General features: G+C 36.8%; 1 protein-coding gene across 1 annotated transcript; it reads left to right on the plus strand.

Moving 5' to 3' along the window:
* The first annotated feature begins 2,868 nt into the window (after positions 1-2,868).
* LOC121908355 (GTPase IMAP family member 4-like) lies at positions 2,869-12,781 on the plus strand. The gene is made up of 3 exons (XM_042428290.1): positions 2,869-2,892; positions 8,144-8,943; positions 12,775-12,781. Exons 1-3 carry the CDS (start codon positions 2,869-2,871, stop codon positions 12,779-12,781), a joined length of 831 nt encoding a protein of 276 aa, XP_042284224.1.
* The last annotated feature ends 1,549 nt before the right edge of the window (positions 12,782-14,330 follow it).

The following is a 14,330-nucleotide window of genomic DNA, read 5'->3' on the forward strand; positions in this document are numbered from 1 at the left end:
CTAAAATTAAAAGCATAATAAAAACAAAAACAGGATTTTTAAGCCTCTTTCTACTTTTGTTCAAAATAATTTTGCTGCCACAACGAATATAGATATAAATACAGGGCTCTCTGCACATCCCTAGTATGTATACTGTACTGTCTTGTATATCGTCTTATTTATACCTATTCATTATTTATTTTAGTTTAAAATGCAAAATGTGCAATAACATATAAACATTTCACTTATTACTGTATATTTGAGCAATCTGTTTATAATGTACATAACCATGTACCATATGTATAAAGTAACATCACTTTTTTAACTGTACAATATTTATTCCAGCACTCCACTGTGAAGGAAAACATGATGTTAGAAGTGTACTGCTGGAGAAATTACTATATTATTGTATTAATACTTTGATGATCATTAATCCAGTGTAGCAGTCTATTCAGCTGATCAGTTTTGCCTTTAAAAGATGATGATGCACTTTTGACCTCATCTATGACCTTTTATATGCTGTAACCACATTGTTCTGTTATAAGTAAGATCACGCGCCTTGTTCGTGTAAATGAAATGAGTGAAATAGAAAGAAGAAACAGAAAGGTTATCTGAAGTGCATGACATGTGGTGACTGATTCTGAAGAAGTGATCGTGGGAAAAGGGGAACTGAATGCAAGAACAGGAATCTGTACAAGACAACCATGACACCATATGTGGAATCATTATTGATTATCTTACAGGAAACAAGTGTTTGCAGACAGAGAAGTGTGACTGCACATGAGGTGTTTGTTTTGATGGCTGTGTTGAGGTGAGGCTGAAAGTATAAATGACACCACACCCTCCATGTTCAAGAATGTGTATCAGCTGCATTACAATAAAAAAGTTGAAATATTTTAATTTTTGTATATTCTGGGTCACTTTAGGAGAAGTCATAAAATGTCAGGCTGAAAGGGAGTCCTCCTTCACTACAATCCTACTACACATAGATCACAAAAAACACTGAACTTCAGGATTCAGTTGACATGAGTAAAGTTTCAGCTCTTAACTAAACACATGAGGATCTTTGTCTACTCTCTAAATTATATTTAATATCTGGCCCTGTACAGGAATCTTCTTTGATATGTGTGTAAGCTCTAAAATGTGGCTTATTCCAGATATCCTCCTATCATCGTTCCCTAAATTACTTAAGTAGTTTTTTCTGTGACTATATTTATATTACACTAAAATTGTTCCTGGAAATAAAATGCAAATGCCAGACCTATGTTATTACTATATTTTATTTAATTTAATCTTTACTTAATCAGGCAGTCTCACTGAGATTAAGATCTCTTTTCCAAGAGAGAACTGAGAACAAGAAACGTTCATAAGACATAAGTCAGTATGTCTGCATAAGTCAGCAGACAGAAACAACACAACAAACAAGGAATTAATAAAAACAGTTACAGGAATCATAATAAAAACATCAGATAATAAAGCTTTAAAATCTTTAAAAAGAGGAATGTAAGACTCAAGTTTGAGAGCAGTTTGCAGTTCATTCATTTAAAAGCTGCAGAGTACCTGAAACCAGTTCTGCCAACATTAGTGTGAACATGAAGGATATCTAAGGTTAAGTGTCAAATCAAATTACCTTTATTTAAATGGCACTTTGCACCCAACACAGTTGATCCAAAGTGCTTCACAGCACACAGAGAGGAAGACAAAAACTAATAATAACAATAATAATAATAATAATGATAATAATAATAATCGGATGGTGGGAGGAAGAGAATTCCATAGTTTGGGGGCAATGAGAAAGCCCTGTACCCATAACACTTTGTCCTGGATCTCTGGACAGACAGAAGTGATGTGGGAAGAAAAGAATATATGGGGACACGAGTTCTGTAATGTAAGAGGGGGCAAAGCCATTTTACACCTTGTAAACAAACACCAGGATTTTAAAATCAACAGGCAACCAGTGTAGAGAGGCAAGAATGGGAGTAATATGCTCTCTCCTTTTTGACCTTTTTGAGTCAAAACTCTTGCTGCTGCATTTTGAACTAGTTGGAGACATGATAAACAAGACTAAGTGATACCAAAATATAACCAGTTGCAATAATCAAGGCAAGAGGATATGAAGGCATGGATGACTTTCTCCAGGTCAGAGATACAGAGAAATGATCTGAGTTTGGAGATGATACGGAGCTGCGTGAAGCTTGATTTCACAACCTGATTAATTTGTTTGTCAAACTTCAATTCTGAATCGAAAATGATTTTTTTGCATGTGATTAAACAGATGGAGCCAATGAGCCAAGATGAGGAGAAATGTTGGTCAAATGCTGTGGTCCAAATAAAATATTTTCAGTTTTATTCTCATTAAGCTGGAGGAAGTTTGCAGTCATCCAGGATTTGATGACTTGAACAGTTATTGAGGTCATTTAGTTTGTTGTAGTTATTGGGCTCTAGGGGAGAGGTAGATCTGTGTGTCATTCACATAACAGTGAAAAGAAATGTTGTGTATTTGAATAATGTGACCTAGCGGAAGCAAATAGATGGAGAAGAGGATTGGACCATGGATGGAGCCTTGGGGGACGCCACAGGACATGGAGGCCGAGGAAGGAGTTGAGTTGCTGCTAGAGACACTGGAAGATCTGTTGGATAAATATGGTGAACCAGTTTGATGCAGAGCCAGAGACCCCCGCCCATTGTTTTAACCTGTGAATGAGAATCGAATGATCTACAGTGTCAAAGGTTGCAGTTAGGTCTAGGAGCAAAAGGACAGAACAGTTACCTGAGATAGCAGCTAGAAGGGGGTCATCAGTTATTCTCCGTAATATACAGAGATATAGAGACCCGAGGAAAGAACTAAATCTAGAGTGTGTCCTTTAACATGGGTTGGGCTATTCACAGATGGTTGGAATCAAATCAAATCAAATCAAATTTATTTATAAAGCACATTTAAAAACAACCACAGTTGACCAAAGTTCTGTACAATAAGATATCAAGAATAAATTAAAACAACATAACAAGGTAACATCAAACAAGAAACAAGAACAAATAGGAAACAAATAATAGTAGAACACTGGGTTTTAACGACACTCAAAGGCCCAAGCGAACAAGTGAGTCTTTAGTTTGGCCTTAAAAGTGTCTAGGGAAGGGGAACACTTAATTCCAAAAGGTAAGCTGTTCCAAAGTTTTGGGGCAGCTACAGCAAATGCACGGTCACCCTTACCCCTCAGCCGTGATCGAAGGACAGCAAGCAGCAGTTGGCCAGACGATCTAAGAGATCTGGTGTTGTCAAGGGGGCAGATGAGCTCCAAGATGTACTGGGGCATGTAGAGCCTTAAAAACAAATAAAAGTACCTTAAACTCAGTCCTATACTTGACTGGTAACCAATGCAGGGAGGCCAGTATAGGTGTGATGCTCTCTCTCTTCCTTGTGCCAGTTATTAGCCAAGCAGCAGCATTGTGCACTAGTTGCAAGCAAGACAGGGATGACTGGCTAACACCCAAATCAGAGCGTTTGTGACAGTCTTCAAGTCGTTGAATGAGAGGAGTGGTTTCAATTTGGCAATGTTTCGTAAGTGGAAAAAACAACCTTTGACAACAGAATTAATGTGTTTATCAAATTTTAGAGCTGAATCAAAAATAACACCAAGATTTCTGGCATGAGAATGAAGGTAAGGGGCCAGGGGCCCTAAGAGATTTGCTATACCCCCACTGGAGTCGGAGGGACCACACTTCTGTCTTACTAGCATTTAACTGAAGATAGTTTTGTGCCATCCAATTTTGTACATCCTGGACACAGTCAAGAAGGGACCTAACTGCGTTATCGTTGTTATCACCAGGTTCTAATGGGAGGTATAGCTGTTTATCATCTGCATAGCTATGATAGGGGATATTGTGCTTACTGAAGATGGAGCCAAGAGGGGGCATGTATAAGGTGAATAAGATGGGCCCTAAAATGGAGCTTTGAGGGACTCCGCAGGTGATGGGAGCAGACGAGGAGAAGAGGTTTCCAATTTTGACAGAGAATGACCTGTCTGCTAGGTAGGAGGCAAACCACTAGAGGGTGCTGCCCTTAATACCAACCTGATGCTCAAGACGGAGCAGGAGAATAGTGTGGTCGACTGTGTCAAAAGCGGAGCTAAGGTCCAGAAGAATCAGGATGGCACATTTTCCAGAGTCAAGAGATAAGAGCAGATCATTGGAGACTTTCAGCAGAGCTGTCTCTGTGCTGTGATGGGCCCTGAAACCTGATTGAAATTTCTCCATGATATTGTTATTTTCTAAAAAGGACAGGAGCTGTGAGTAGACAATTTTTTCCAAAACTTTTGATAGAAATTGTAGTTTTGAAATAGGCCGGAAATGATCTAGAACGGTTGAATCCAGGTTGGGCTTTTTAATAATGGGATGTACTATTACATGTTTAAGGCTGGACGGAACAGAGCCAGTTTCTTTTGAAAGACTTCTTGTGAAATCACCTCATAAATCCCATGACTTTGGCCAAATCTTACATTAAAGATCATATTTTTTACAGGAAATTTCGTTGCGAATCCACTGATACAGGTTTGAGAGTGGTCAGACTTATAGTTTAGATATCAGAAGCCTATGTTTGACACAAAGGTCATGCCTCCCATTGCTTTACATTGTAAGGGTGATGTGGCACTACAACTTTCAGGGCTTATAAGATCCAAACCGTTCGAGTCATTACAAAGTTTTTAACAACTTTTATTCAGCACAGTGTCATAAGTCATGTATCAAAGTTTGAAGTCCATACCATTAATGCCCTAGGAGGAGATAGCGTTTGTTCGGAGGCCAAAATTGAGGCAAAGTCTTATTTTGAAACGCTAATTGCGGTGCGGACTTCCTGTTGGATTTAGGTCAGGGGTGTCAGCATATGATTTGTAGATTTTGATGAGATGAATAATTGAGCTTTGATTTGATCTCTCTACGACATTCCTACAGGCCGTGGCGGCCATTTTAGTTACATAGGTGGCGCTAGAGAGCACATTTTGGCACTTTGGGGGTTAATTTTTACATTTTATCAAATTTTTCACCAGACCTGATGTGCATGCCAAATTTGATGAGTTTTTGAGCATGTTTAGGGGTCAAATTTAGTGTTGAAGTGGCGGAACAATAAAGAAAGAAGAAAGAAAGAAAGAAAGAGAAAGAAACAGAACAGATACAAGAGGGTCTTTTCCCATTTGGGGCTCAGGCCCTAAATATGCCTTGACAAAAGGGCACTTTGGACATCAAGGGGCAAAGGGGCAGCTGCTCGAGTCAACAGTGTTTTATGGGTGTGGTTGGTTGCATGAAGTTATATAAAGAGGCAGATAGACTCTGACATTTACTTTCACTTCAGCAGCAGATCTGCTCTTCTCACAAAATGAGCAGCAACACAATACAAGGTAAGTCAATATATAATCGTATTCTTAAAATTTATTTATCTAGTGGACTAAAACTTGTTATGTTTTGAGTGATATTAAGGATGAGTCAACAATGACAGGCTCTTAAATTGAGAATGTATGAAATCAGTGGAAAAATTATAATTTCTTTCAGTTTTATGTCCAGAGGCTAGATGTATAAATGTGTATAAAAATATCAATACAGCAATTCCTGACAACAAAATGTAGACCACATGATTAATAAACATTTTTTTTAAATAATTGACAATTGCTTGTAGCAAAGTGTCATAAGCTTTATTCTCAGCCATGAGCCTCTTTAATGACACTTTGCTTCATCTTCTCTTATTTCTCTCTGCTACACATGAGGATGGCTGCAGTGAAACTCCACTGACTGCATCACGTTTATCGAAACCTGTAGCTCACTGTACTAACTGAATCATAACTGATGTCACTAAACACATGATCCTGACTGTGACCAGGTGTTATTAGTCCAATTTAATCCCTATTTTGAGTCACAATATAAAATTATGCAAACATTTGTATTTTTTTCAATGTTTATTTTATTTATAGGACTATTTTAGCATAATGGAGCCCTTTTGCCAGCGCTGGGCCAAACATTCTTTATGTAAATGGTGCGCACATGGCAGGAGAGGTGCAGCTGAGGTTGTTGTGTTTACAGACAAATAACAACACATATGGGCTCTGATAATTTGGACTGTCTCTGACACTTCACTCCCTCACCTGTAGGTGGTAAAACTGTGGATAGTGCATTGAAACTGTCATAAGAATCATGGTGAGAAATGGTAGAGTGGGAGCCGGAGAGTATGGCAAGCCATTTTAATATTTAATAGCTAGACTGGATATATATTGCATATATCTGTAATTCAGTAACAACTGGATTGTTGATATCTGAAATGGGAGTTTTTCCTGGTAAGAATTCTATTGCAGATATCAAAAATGTAATTGCAGATATCTGAAACTGAAGCCAAATACACATGAATGTCAAAGGTGATGTCATTTGTCCTAGGAAGAATGACGTGGTGGATATCTGAAATGTTCATTTTGACTAGGAAGAATTGGATGACAGATATCTGCAATAAATATCCAGACTATCCAGCTATTAAATGTTAAAATGGACATTTAAACTATTTAAGGATTTTTAGATATATTAAATTTTTGTTTGACTAGTACAATCAAAGTTGTAGAAATCTTGAAATACAATTTATATAAATATGATTCCATTGAATGTTTGTCTGGTGCTCATTTTGGAACGAAATTGCATTTGTGATAAAAACCTGCTCATACCACCTCTTCTTGGACTCACAGACGCAAGACAATTTCTGTGGCTTCATTTGGCAGACGCCCCGGCAGACAAACATCTCCAAAATCACAAAACACTTCTGTGGGAAGCCTACGTGATTTTTAACACGTAAACAACACGTTAACATTTCATTTATGTTACATTTTGTCCCTTTCACTTTGCTCCATGGTTTTTCATTTACTGCAGATTGACATGAGAATCAAGTTTCTTACCGATAATATCATCCATCCAGATATTGTTGGGCTGCATCAACATCTTATATGCTGTGAACAAATAAAACATGTTGGTGAAAACATTTTAAAACAGGTTTTAACAAAATATTATTCACTTTATGCACAGCTGGCACATCGTAGATACCTTCATTCATCAAATAAATAAATATTTTGACAAAACAGTAACAGAGCTTTTCCAGCAAATTTCCAAACCAAATTTGTATCTGTTTATTTTAGGATACTGTATAAACTTAAAAGCACAAATAAGGACTTTCAAATATGCAGAGGAGGAGTAGAACTACAGAGTTTACATGTATGAATTATCCTATAGGCTATTAATTGTTTGCAGCACACGAGAACACATCAGCTTTATTTTCATTCTAACATTGTCAACATATTTTGAACTGATGTATATGCATATTTGGGATGTCCTGGATTTGTATTTTGGAACATCAGGTGCTTCACAGAGGTGAACTCTTTATTCTCTCTCACCTGTTTCACCTGTTGCTGCTTTAAAGAGGAAAAGAGGAGATCATGTGATTGGTCATTACTGAAACTCTCCCCTGCTGATTATGTTTAACACCCACTAATAATGTCTCTCTTCCACTTTGCGCATGGCTGTGCATGATTAGCGCCAACGCTGATGGTCAGGAAAATTGCAAAAAATAGTTAGTCGCCCCCAACTGGTTTGTTTAATATCCAGTTTGCTGTTATGAACCACAATTCAGCCATATTTAGACTCACTTTGTAGCAGTAAGTTTTATCTACCAAACCTTTTGCAGATCACACATAATATACAGTATGTCCACAGTATGAGGAAGGACCATCAGTGTCTACAGTTTTCTCCGGCATTATGGACATAAACACTGAAACTCACACGTTGTACATACAGGATAAGTTGGGCATGTTGATGAGTCTTTTGGTACTAGAACCATAATGATTCAGCAACATCAACAATATTAAAATATTACAAATAATCCAGTATGGTTCTTAAAATTCTCCTTAAACAATTAACTTGAGGACATTTTTACAAGATATTATATTCACACTCAAAGAAACCACAAACATAAAAATAAAGATGAGAGAAAGAATTAAGAATCTTCAGCAACTCAGAGACAAAACACTCATGTACCTTAAAACTCCATCCTTGATATGGACTAATTGAAAACATTTTATAAATACACACAGAATTGATTGTTTGTCTTTTTTCAGCCTTCAGGTCTACACCTCCCACAGCCTACAACAATGAGTGTGTCAGGATTGTGATGGTGGGGAAGACTGGAGCTGGGAAGAGCGCCACAGGAAACACCATTCTGGGACGAAAGTGCTTTAAATCAGAATTTGCTGCTGAATCTTTGACCAAATTCTGTAAAAAGGCTTATGGTGAGGTGGATGGACAACAGATTGCTGTTATCGACACTCCGGGCCTGTTTGACACCAATGACACTGAAGAGAAAACAGCTGATGATATTGCTCAGAGCATTTCTTATGCTTCACCTGGACCTCATATCTTCCTCGTTGTCATCAAACTGGGCAGATTCACAGATGAAGAAAAACAGACAGTGGATAAGATTCAGGAAATCTTTGGTGAGGAAGCCAACAAATACAGCATGGTTCTCTTTACCTATGGTGACCAACTCAAAGGGAAAACTATTGAGGAGTTCTTGAAGTACAGCAAAGATCTGAGGGAACTTGTGGCCAAATGTAACGGCTGGTACCACGTGTTCAATAATGAGATGCAGGATCATTCTCAGGTCAGCGAGCTGCTCTATAAGATAAGAAATATAAATGTGCTGAATGGAGGAAGCTACTACACCACCGAAATGTTCCAAAAGGCAGAGAGAGCGATAGAAGAGGAGAAAAAACGAATCCTGAAAGAGAAAGAAGAGCAAAGACGCAGAGAGCAGGAGAAACTGAGGAAGGAAGCAGTGGAAAGGTATCAACAACAGCTGAGAAGAGAAGAGAGGAGACAACGAATCCTGAGAGAGAAAGAAGAAGAAATACGCAAAGAGCAGGAGAAACTGATGATGGAAGCAGAGGAAAGGTATCAACAACAGCTGAGAAGAGAAGAAAGAAGACAACGAATCCTGAGAGAGAAAGAAGAAGAAATACGCAAAGAGCAGGAGAAACTGATGATGGAAGCAGAGGAAAGGTATCAACAACAGCTGAGAAGAGAAGAAAGAAGACAACGAATCCTGAGAGAGAAAGAAGAAGAAATACGCAAAGAGCAGGAGAAACTGATGATGGAAGCAGAGGAAAGGTATCAACAACAGCGGGAGGATAAGCGATGTAGGATATTGTGAACACATTAACATGCTGTTCTTAAAGACACATGCTTTGAAGTCCATGTACCTGATGGCATTTAAGATTGCACAAATAATGTACAAAGCAAGAAATAAGTTACTTGCAGGTGTAACGGGAGACTATCTTCTCTGACTATATAAACCTCACAGTTTATAACGCCACTGTTAAATCTCTTTTATATCGCTGATAATGGTGACAACGTACAGTCTCTGCATTGCGTTGTGATGATGATGGTGGACTAACGGTTGACAGTTAGTAACTTAGTTGACTCCAACAAAGACACCCAGACAGCTCCGATGTCAATTCAATGATGAGTGTTTATTGCTTACAAGATACAAGCCTGGTCTCAGTAAAAACTATTTAGTACAAATAAAATCATAATCAAAGAAACTTATAATACTAATGAATGATTTCTGTGACGAAGCTTAATAACCGTTAAATAACAAATTACAGGGCCAACTGTCTAACCTTGACCAGGATCAAAGACTCACTATATTACATATTACACAAAGACACTATTGATACAGATGAATCAGTTCACATAGACTATCACTCTGAATGTCAATATAATTATAATTAGTAATAAAGTCTCTCTCAGATAAGCTATACATTAATATTTACAGGTTTCCATTTAACAGTCACACACTCACCTGGGGGATACAAGCCCGGTCTGACTTGTTCCCCCGGTGATGCTTTACATCTTGTAATAACATGCTCTTTTATTAAATTGTACATTGTAAATTGTCATTAAATGCTCTTTAAATTCCTACCCAAACTATTAATTAATGTCGGCTATAAAACTGGAAATGTGAAAAAGCATAACTTTATTTATTGCATAGAATTCATTTCATCATAAAAGAGGTCTGTGACCTAAAGTGAAAGATTAGGTAAAATGAGATAAAAGATGAACATTTATTCATTAAACGTGTAAAGTGTTGTGTGGCCTGTATAGTACTTAACTTTGTTGTATCATTGACGCAACAGTATTTCTTGTTTCTTGTGTTTGACTATATGGGCCTTAATGGTGACTAGTTCTTATTTCATCACAGTTGATAATATGTTTAATTTGTTCACACCACTTTTTAAATGTTAAGAAACATGAATTGTGATTAAGTTGTAATCATTTTTGTTATAATCAGTGGAGCGAGAATATATCATTTTCCTCCACAGAGCTGATACACTGGTTTAACAGAGTGGTTGAAATGAATCTGTAGATGAAAACATTGACCAGGAGAGTTTTCTGAATTTGATGCATGTTTGCAAAATGAATAAAAAAGTACAAAGTACAGATTAAAAAAAGTGGTCAGTGTTTATTTCAGATATTCTATCAAAGCCTCTGGAGATAATGTGAAACAACAACTGCAACAAATAAAATGACTTTATGAGCAGATTTAGAACAAAACTAAAGTGAATCAACAGTTTACAAAACTAAAAGAGTGAATAACAATCCTGTTGTTAACCGAAGTGGTTTAATGTATAAATTGATCTGTTTCATACATGACACTGATTACACTTGTTATTATTATCTTATTATTATTATTATTATAGTTATTTTACAACTTTAAACATAACAAACTGGTTGGTGTTGAATACATACTGTACTTGTAATAAGTGATATGATAACACACAATTTTTCACCATTTTTCATTCAGATGTCAACATGTGCTTTGGACATTAACAACTTTTTAAAAACTTGTCATTTTATGATCACATGTCTGAAAACTTGGATGGAAAGACTTAACATTGAACAGAACAAACAGGGAATTAAACAAGGTGATATCCGGGTGAGAAAGGCTCTTTAATATGGGAGTAGATAAGTATCATCACAAATAGAAACCGAGCCAACAAGGACACCTGGTGGGCAAATACAGACATGATAATACAGGTGACAAATACAGGTGACAAACAGCTGAATATACCTCTTATATTTTCAAAAGTTTATGATTATATAAATGGGTTAAGAGGGATTTTAAGTAAGTTCAATATTAGTCCATTAATGTCCACAGTGTAATTTTATAATTTCCTTCACAGCACTTAAAGTACTCACTGAGCTAATAAATCAAAGTGAGGCTACAGGACAAGTTTTTCTTAACATCCTTTTTTTAGTTATTATTACAAGGGGTTGCTGTTTTTTTGATTTACCACAAAAACACCTCTAGAACAACAGGTTAGGAATTTTAGATCTTCATAATTTTTGATAGACACATAGTCTGGACTCTTATAATATAGATTCAGAAAGAAAAATGATATTCTGTTGCTTTTCTATCGGTCCATTATTTACATTATGCAGACCTTAGAAACATTATACATAGTATTCCTGTGGAATTTTCAATATGAATAAAATGTTTGTCTTAAATCTCAATTTCTCACCCCAACTCAGTATCTCTGAAGAGCACCTGCATTTCAAAGACCAAAGATGTTTGTAAATTAGCATCTGGCTTTGCAATTTATTCTCTCCCTCCGCCATAAACCCCATAGAAATGCATGGAAACTCGTCATGGAGCTACACTTCTCATCATTTCTCCCTAAAAGCACATTGAAAAATCTTTTTTATAATTAATTCTTACTTGAGTCTATCTGATCATTAGATGAAAACATTCTTTTGAACATGTGATCATAGGAACCTGCATTTCCACTAGTGTCTTTGTGAAACATGATAAAATGAGAACCCCATGTGACTAATAGCAAAATATAGTATGATACACTAATGGCTTTATCTCAAAAACTACAAGGAGTTATATCAAATGTTTGGTACCATTAGATTCAAAACAACTTCAATTTCAGTATAATAAAATATGCTTCTATCCAGTGTAAATGAATGTTAAACTTATTTTTGTGACTTTGGGTTTTCAAAAGAAAAACAACTTTGTCAAGCAATTAGGGCATGTTAAATATATGAAATCAAAAAATTTGTTTTGTCATGTGAAGCCACACGTCTTGACAGTTTCAACAGAAACAAATTTTATGTTTCCACATCAAACAGAAGAAAAATCTGTGGCGCTTTTCCTTAACATACTAAATATAGTCGTTAGTCATTAATGGGTTAAATAAAGTTTGACTGAAAAAATAATTTCTAAAGGAAACAGACCAATATCAATGTGTTGATTTATTTAAAAGCTCTGCTGGAAGTCAAACTCAGAAGTGTTGTAAAAGTTTACAATCTTGAGAAAGTATCATGTGTTGACTGGGTTTTAGAGCTCATGTTCATTTGTCATCATGTTGTGAACAGAGAGTAGAAACTGCAGTTGGAGAGGCTGGCTGCACTCTATATGTGCACATTGGCAATTAAAAGAACATATTATTTCTTGTAAATGCAGATGGGAGAAGTGAACAGGGTGGACTGCTCATCTGAAGGAACTCTGAACATCTGGGAGGATATTCAAGCTGTGCTCGTCACAGTTTATAATCATGACATTTAGCTCATGGGTGTTAATAACTGCACAAGATAACCAAAACATATTCATCAGTGTCACAGACAAGAACAAAGATGTTACTGTGCTGAATTGACATGGATATGAATATAATGATTGTGTATTAAATCTGATAGTTTTCCTTTTCTGATGTAATTCAGATGTTGAATCTGTATATGGACAACTGGACAGTTTCAATTTTTTTCATGTCTATCTTAATACAGTGCTCACATGCCATATACTGTATACTCTGAATACTATGTTATGAGCCATGTATACAAGTCATATATGTATATATATATATATATGTATATATATATATATATATATATATATATGTATATATATATATATATATATATATATATATATATATATATATATATATATATATATATATATATATATATATATATATATATATATATATATATATCAATGGAGGCTGGTCCATAGAGGCAGAGGAGGTTGATCCTCCTCTATTTTTTAGAGGCAAAAGGGAGATCAAAATATAAAAAAGAATATTTGGTTGAAATAAACCATTACCAAATCTCAGTTTTTATCATGGATGTATAAAGAGAACTGGATACAGCATCGGAGGCGGGGCCCCGTTCATTCTTATGAAAGTTGCTCAGTGGCGCATGAAACCAAAAAAAATCGACTTCCCGGTATGAAAGTACCCGGATCTTCTGCATTGTGCGGCCCATAGAGCATGCACACTAGTGACTTTTGCTGGCCGAGTCGGCTACTTCCGGTTTAGCCCTCCGGCTAACTTGAATGGGGATAAAACAATTCAATCACGCGGCTCTTCTAGGCTTTTAAAATGTGATCGGACCAAACAGATTTAATTCTGATAGTGAGACGAGTCATTTCACGGGGCTTGTGACGCTCAGAAAAATGTATCCGCTGATTTACAGACATCTCTTTCACAATGTAAATCTATGGGAAAAAGTCTTTTTGGGCCAGTGTGCATCACGTGACATTGTAATTACACGGTTTGGCCGCTATGTCAAATTGGCTTCAAAGCCTGGCGCTCTTCCTGTATCCAGTTCTCTTTATACATTCATGGTATTTATAGTAAGTAAGTATTTTTCTCTCTTCTTTGGAAAAAAACCATTGTTGAAGTTCTGTTTAAAATGCTTCAACAGCGACACCTGCAGGGCAGGAGGAGAAAGAGCAGTGTGTGAAGTGGTGGTGGTGGGGGGGTGCAATTGGTGGAGGTGGAGTGGGGGACAGAGGACGGGTGCCTGCTGACCTCTGCAGGACGGGATCTCTTACATTGGACTAAATGTATTTCATTTTTTTTCATGCTAATCTGTGATTGGCCATGACACGTAAAATGATGCTCCAAGGGAGGACAGCCTCCCTGACCAATCAACAACCAGAATGCAATATTGACATCGAGTTGGTCCAATGATAGTTTCCAGATTTCATCTTCAATTCTCTCCACTGTAAGGCAGAGTAGCAGCAGTAGATAGATCCTTGTGTTAGCCAACACAACAGTTAGCTTGTTGTAGCAGCCTGAAGGACTCTTTATACATCCATGGAAGGACTGTTGTTAAGCTAGCGGGAGAAATTATCAGGACTGCGCAGCGCAGCAGCTGCAGGACGCTGCCATGGAATCTGGAGAGAGAAACAACTGGAGAAACAACTAGGAGAGTTAGCTTGTTTGTCACTGTTGCTAATGATATCAGACTGGTTAACCAGCAGCCACAAA

This window comes from Thunnus maccoyii, chromosome 12 (assembly GCF_910596095.1).
Source record: "Thunnus maccoyii chromosome 12, fThuMac1.1, whole genome shotgun sequence".
Lineage (NCBI taxonomy): Eukaryota > Metazoa > Chordata > Actinopteri > Scombriformes > Scombridae > Thunnus > Thunnus maccoyii.

Excerpts from the sequence above, each read along its gene's own strand:
- LOC121908355 (XM_042428290.1), top strand. The coding sequence starts at position 2,869 with ATGGTTGGAATCAAATCAAATCAA. Across the intron at positions 2,893-8,143 it reads TTGGAATCAAATCAAATCAA|AATGAGTGTGTCAGGATTGT; the intron begins ATCAAATTTATT and ends ACAGCCTACAAC.